Here is a 6,717-nt window from a genome sequence, read left to right on the forward strand (position 1 = left end):
CCTGGCGGCAAACACAAAATGACAGTCTATTTCCTGTGGTTTATTAAGTTTCGGCCCTGCAGATAAGACTGCCAGAAAAGCAGCTGTGGCTTAAGTGGTCTGGACATTTACTCATCCCGGACATAAACAAAGGCCAGCTCATTTAGACCTCTGGGTCTTCAGCTGCTGGGGCAAGGCAGGCATGGCTCATGTAGGTCAAACAGAGTGATTGGGTTGAAGGGCCCTGAACTGTGATGGATTCCCTGAGTCATTGGGACCGTCAGGGGCCCGAGGCCTGAAACAGAAGAGTCACTGTTAGCCACAGCACCTTGAACTGGCTGGCCTGCACAGAACCCCACTGCCAATAAATCCATAACCACGGTGACTGTGACCACAGTGTACACCCTCTTAGCGAGTGAATTTGGACCACACACGAATTATTAATGTGAACCCAACCACTGCATTTAATGATAAATACTGGACTTCATAAATATTAGGGAAGAGAAGTAGCCCAAATATCTAAAAACACAACTAAACAAACACAGGAGGCTAATCCTAAACTTAAAAATATAAACACAAAATAAACACTGCAACTACTACTAAAAGATAAGATTTAATAACCCAGTAAAACAATGGCTACCAGAGGAATTAATTTGTAAAACAGAATTATTTCACAGTGAGAGTTAAGTACTCATGATCTTCTGGGTTTAGTAGAAACACATACTCACTACTGTATTGATTTTTCACATTTGTTTCCCACTTCTTCTCATCTTCTGTTCCTTAGAAAGAACAACAGTAATGTGGTCAGAGATTACACTGCTCACGGACAATCACCTATTGCTTTGTTTTGTGGTACTGGGAATGAACTCAGAGCCTCATGAGCACATGGCACCACTAAAAGTGGGCCCCTGGTCTGACAACTATCTTATTGCCTGACCGTGCGACTCAGAAATAGGTGCTGCCAAGAAGGGCGGGGCACTGATGAAATGCAGTGACGAGTGGGTCACATTTATCCCCCTCTAGACACGCTTTCAGAAATGTGGTAACTGATCTGGAAGGCTGGATTGCCCTAGGGAGTCAGCGAGTCATTGGCTACATACATATAGCATTCTTGTCTTTTTTTTTTTTTTAATCAAATCTGGCATTCAATTTTTCCTGTATATAGATTTTTAAAAATAAATTTTAAAACCATGTGAACAAGCCTGGTGGAGAAGTACTGCATGCTACCTTCTCCTGAGAACAGTATCAGTTACCCAAAGGTCAGCAAAAGGTCATCTCCCGAACTAGACAAACAGTAGAAGGGAACCCAGTCCAATTAAAAGTCTTTGAATTTATTGGTCAGTTAAATGCTCTTCATGTTGTTGAAAAAGGCAGCTTCTTGTTATTTAAACCTTGAGGCTTCTTGGGTACTCTACCAGCCCACAGAAAAGGGATCCTGGGCGAGGGTGGTACCTATTTACCCTGCCCATCTTGGCAGGGACCCTCAGATCGGTGGGGTCATTGCTGGAGCCCCTTTGTGATGGCGGTAACTCCCCTTTTCCTTAACTAGAAACAGAACTCTGTTTGCCTTAGAGCAAACAAATGCGTGTACACCAGGATCTCCTGGTCGTGGCGGGAGTGTGAAGCACCCTTTCTAGCCCAAGGCTGGCCCAGTTACTGTGCTGAAATGTCACAGGAGCCATACCCTAGACAAGATCCCACCTTTACTCCATCATCCATTTGTCCCCGCTTTGGGGTTTGTCCACCAAGAACCGCCCATTTGCTTTGTGAGTACTGGATGGGAAAGGTGGCATCCAGATTCCCTTTCAGTAACCACTGGCCTCAGCAAATGCACAGAAGAGAGAAAGAACAGGTCAAAGAGAACAAGTCCTTCCTCTTGTTCTCTGAGATGGCATGAGACCACGGAGAGTGGCTCCTCAAGGCGGCCGAGATCGTTTCCACACCCACGAGGCACTGAGCCTAGTCAGCAAATCTTTGCAAGAGGTGGTCGTCCCGCCTCAAGCTGCCACCGGTCCCACCGCCGGAGCTGTCCATGAAGCGGTCACAGGGGAACTCGATGAGGTCCGCCTCGCTGAGCGCGCACACGGTGGCACGGGGCCGGTGCGACTGGAAACCCGAGAAGTCCGCGGACACACCGGTGCCCATGGAGCGCAGGGGCCGTCGGGTGGAGTACATGTGGCGAACGTGAACCGGGGCCCCTCCCTTCCGCCTGGCACGCAGCTTCCTCCGCAGCCACCGCGATCCCCAGGCCGCCAGAGCCAGGAGCACCAGCAGCGCGTTGACCGCCAGCAGGACCAAGGTCAGGAGCTGGTAGTCGACGCCGCCTCGGCCTCCCGCCTCTGGCAAGGTTACCAGGCCTGCGCAGTGGTCCCGGGGGGCCACCGGGCAAACTCGACCCCCGAGCACGCCTTCCACGCACACGAGGTAGGGGGTGTCCCCGCGCAGCTCGTGCAGCGTCGCCGAGTCGCTGCGCTCGGGCAGGTAGACGAAGCGCTGGAACTTGGGCTGCTGGCCAAAGCGGTCGAAAAGCAGGCGGAAGCGTGCGCCGCCCTGCGGCCGGGGACTGCGGTGCTCGCGAACCGCCCAACGCACCGAGGCGCTGTCGGCGCTCACCGCCTCGACCGTCAGGTTGCACAGAATGAATTTGTTGAAGTCACAGGGGTCAGACACGAGCGGTGGCGCGCCGACCCCGCCGTCGGCCTGGCCTGCGCGCTCCTGCTGCTCCGAGGCTAGGCGCTGCTTCGCGGCGCGCTGCCAGCTGTCTCTGGCAGGTGGGGTCCCGGAGGCGGGCTCAGCCGTCGGGGTGGGAGCTGCCTGGGCCAGATGGGCCCGGGTGGGACCTCCTCGCTCCGGCTTCTCGTGCAGGTCCAGGGACTGTGGGGCAAGGCCTGAGGCGGCAGCGCCAGGGGCGCCCTGATGCTGCAGGCCTGGACCCCGCCGGCTCAGCCTTAGTGAGCTGCGGTTGCCCACCAGCTCCTTGGCGGCCCCACTCCAGGCCGCTCCCGGTAGAAGTCTTCCCCGCTGCTGGGGCAGCGGTTGGGGTGGCAGCTCCCTCGAGAGCCCTCCCGCAGGGGGCGTCGTCCCCTTCCCCGCGGTGGTGGGTGGCGGCCGCTGCCTCCCGCCTGCCGTGGGGGAAGCTGAGGGATCCACGCAGGAGCCGTTCTGCAGCAGTTGGTCGTCCAGGTAATCCAGGTACTTGCCCCGTAGGGCCGGGGGGTGGCGGCACTGCACGAAGACGGTAAGGAGGCGACCCTGAGAGTGCCAGGCGCCCATCCAGCGCTTCAGACCTCGCAGCCGGCAGTCACAGGTCCAGCCGTTGCCGTCCAGATCGAGCCGGTAGAGAGCCGGGCTGGCCGCGAAGATGTCTCCGGAGAGGGCGCTGAGCGCGTTGTCGCGCAGGCTGAGCTCGCGCAGCCGGCCCTGGTGGCCGAAGGTGGCGGGGTGCAGGGCGGAAAGCTCATTGCCGCTCAGGTCTAGCGCCTCCAGGCTGTGCAGGGGCTCCAGCAGGGCCAGGGGAAGCTGGTTCAGCCGGTTGCCTTCCAGGTGCAGCTCGCGCAGGGCCTCCAGCCCCCAAAAGGCCTCCGGCGCGAGGTGCGTGAGCTGGTTGCCGCTGAGCGAGAGCAGGCCCAGGCGTGGCAGGTGCTGGAAGACTCGGGGGCCGAGGTGCTGCAGGCTGTTGGCGGAGAGGATGAGGGTGGAGAGGGAGCGCAGGGGGACGAAGGTGGCCGCGTGGCGCAGCGAGGGCTGCAGCTCGTTGGCGGAGAGGTTGAGGAACCGAAGCTTGCCCAGCTGGCTGAAGGCGTTCTTGCCCAAAAAGCGGATCCGGTTAGACTCCAAGTGTAGGTAGAGTAGGTTGCCCAGGGGAGCGAAGACTGCGTCCGGCAGCGCTCCCAACACGTTGCCGTCCAGCCGGAGCTTGACCAGACTCTCCAGGCCCTCGAAGGAGCCGCGGCTCAGGCGGCTGATTTCGTTCCCGTTGGCGTAAAGGATGCGCAACTTGCGCAGCGGGGCCAGCGTGCCGGGAGCGAGCGCCTGCAGGAGGTTGTTGCCCAGGTAGAGCTCCTCCAGTCGCGAGAGCTTCTCGAAGGTCTTGGGGTGCAGGGAGCGGATCTGGTTGTACTGCAGATCTAGCCGTCTCAGCTGCCCCAGGCGGTGGAAGTCGAAGGCGGTGATGTTGGTGATGAAGTTGCCGCCTAAGCTGTAGGTGAGCACGTCCTGGGGACTAGGCAGCGAGCTGGTCTTGGGCACCGCGCGGAGCCCCCTGTTGGTGCACAGGAGGTGCTGGGGGTGCTGGCAGTCGCAGCGCTCGGGGCACACGGACTCGGCCCGCGGCGGGAACGCCAGGCAGCCGCACACCATGAGCCAGAAGCGCAGGGCGCCGACACCCGCCATCCCCGCCCGCCCAGCGCGCTGAGGCCGGATCGTCCTCTGGGCCGGCTGGCTCTGTGTCTCCTCTGCATTCCCCTCGGCCCGGCCGAAGTCGCTAAGAGGCCTCTTTTCGGACTTCTCTGCTGCTCTGTCCAGCCCTTCCTCCGCCCTTTGTCCAGGTGGCTGGCCCGGGTCTCCGCAGGCCGAGTTCGCGGAGACAGATCAGGAGAAGCTGGGCTTTGGGCGAGCCCCGGGTGCTACTTGTTGCATTTCTGCAGAAAACTGTTTCTTCGGGTGCACATCAGGGGCGGGAGGAGCGAGCAAGTCTTGGTGCTTTTTGTTTGCTCTGGAGTCCGGAGAGCTGGATTCCCTGGCGCGGATTCTCCCCGCCAAACGGATTCCCCCACTGCGGGCGGGAGCCCTTCCAAGAGCGGCCGGGGTGCGGCTTGGCTGCGGAGCGCCGACCCCTAGGCCCATGTCTCCCGCGCCTGCCCGCTCGCGGCCCGGAGGGACCCGGAGCGCAGCCGAGGTGGGCAGCGTGGGGGCCGCGCAAGCCGCGTCCGGAAAGGACCCATGTCGGCCTGGAGCGCGCAAACCCGGCGGAAATTCGTTCTTCCCACACTCTGCCCCCCGGGGGATGCAGGCGGAGAAAGAGGAGACGGCGGAGGCAGGACAGACCCGGGTTGGGGGAGGAGGAAGCACTAAGTGGCTCCGCGTCTGGTCAGCCCCAGCCCGGACGCCGAGTGAGAAAAGTAGGGATTAAAAACAGCTGTACGGGTCGGCGCGCGGGCTGGGGGCGGGGGTGGATTACCGGGCGAGCAAACGGGGATTGCAGACAGAGACCTTTTTATTTTAGGCCAGTTCGCCGGCTGCTCCGGAGCAGAGGGAACGTGCCTCGTCCTACCCATTTAACCTGCTCTTCCTGGGGCCACCCTGCGAGAGGTTGAGGCAGCACGGCGTCCCCCAGCGTGCTGCTCCAAGTTTGGGGGAACATAAGATTGCCTGCTGAAGGTCATCGGTGGACTTTTGACCGAAGACGCCAGCTCAGTCCTTTCGACGTGTTTGGGTTTCTGGGGTCCCTTTGCTAAAGTCAAAAAAGAGGCACAGCCCCTTTCGGGTTTCTCGACTTAATATTCGCCGGATCTCGCTCAGGGAAAGACTGTGAAGAGAGCTCAGAAGTGGGCCTGCTACAGTGACTGTGTCACGGCCGGATTTGGGGATTCAGCTCAGTTAATTCGCCTGCAGTCTTAAAGCCCTTGAAGTAGGCCCGGAACTCACCCTGCCTGTACACAATAACCTGAACGGGTCCCTAGGGAATTGCTTCCTGAAGGACCCTCCTGCTTTGTGCCGGAACTTGCAGCGATCCTGAAAGTTTTCAGGCTCCAATGTGCTCAGGCCTGGATTCGTTGGGTGAGGGGAGGGATAGGGGGAGTTAACACTTCTTAACAATACAGAATAGTGATCCATTTTATCCATGGTTCCGGCAGTCCCTGACAAGAATTAAAACAAGCAAGACATGGCTGTTGCTTACTATTTGTTTATGCGAACCCACCTTTTGAAAAATAGCCCTTCCCCCAAGGTGTTCAGAAACTGTAAATCTCCAGGACTTATTCTTTGCAAGCTGTGTGGAAAATTAGAGCACATGTCCTGGATTCAGGAGGCTGACCATCCGAGTGGGAAGGGAGGAGCACTGACAGGTCAGATAAGAAAATGAGCAAGTAAGAACGGAGCACTGACAGGTCAGATAAGAAAATGAGCAAGGAATCTGTAAGGGTCCGACTGATTTTGGTAACTCCAGCATTTCATTACCTTGTTGAGCAGTTTACTAAGGGGAGTGATGCAGGCATGCGTGGAATTGGCAGGATGGTAAGGGAAGACTTCCTGGGTAGGCAGGGACCCTGACTTTGCTGGGAGATGGGTTTGGGATTTTAAAAGGCCAGTCAGATGTAAAGTATGCCCAGTTCACTGTGATTTGCTTTGAGGTTCAAATAAAAGGCAAAGTTGGAGAACAAGCACCTGCTTTACTAAAATGGAATATGATGTCTCTTTTTCAGGTATTGTGACAACCCCAAACTACTGACTGCTGTGAGCTTAGCTGCTGGAAGGAGGAGACCCTCCGCTTGGTCAGCCTTAGATACCTTGCCAGCTCTGCTAACCTTGGCCAAAGCACTTTCCCTGCCAGGAACAGGGGATTGTTACAGAGGAAACAATCCCCCGATGCTGCTAACTTTTAGGTTGAACCACCCCCAGAGATGCCTGGGATGGAGCTGCTTCAAAGTTCCCACCTCCTGTGGCATCTGAGTAGAGAACAGTTTGGAAGCTGCTGTAGAACAGGGAATGGCAGAAAGCAAATCTCAATGCTTTGCATGA

The 6,717-nt window shown here is 57.6% G+C and overlaps 1 protein-coding gene across 1 annotated transcript; it reads right to left on the reverse strand.

Moving 5' to 3' along the window:
* Positions 1 to 654: 654 nt before the first annotated feature.
* Tril (TLR4 interactor with leucine rich repeats) lies at positions 655 to 5,071 on the reverse strand. Its single transcript, XM_055611832.1, has one exon. The coding sequence runs from the start codon at positions 4,369 to 4,371 to the stop codon at positions 1,939 to 1,941; it is 2,433 nt and encodes an 810-aa protein (XP_055467807.1). The 5' UTR covers positions 4,372 to 5,071; the 3' UTR covers positions 655 to 1,938.
* Positions 5,072 to 6,717: the final 1,646 nt, after the last annotated feature.

The sequence above is a fragment of the Psammomys obesus genome, unplaced genomic scaffold (genome assembly GCF_907164565.1).
Source record: "Psammomys obesus unplaced genomic scaffold, mPsaObe1.curated_primary_1811, whole genome shotgun sequence".
Classification (NCBI taxonomy): Eukaryota; Metazoa; Chordata; class Mammalia; order Rodentia; family Muridae; genus Psammomys; species Psammomys obesus.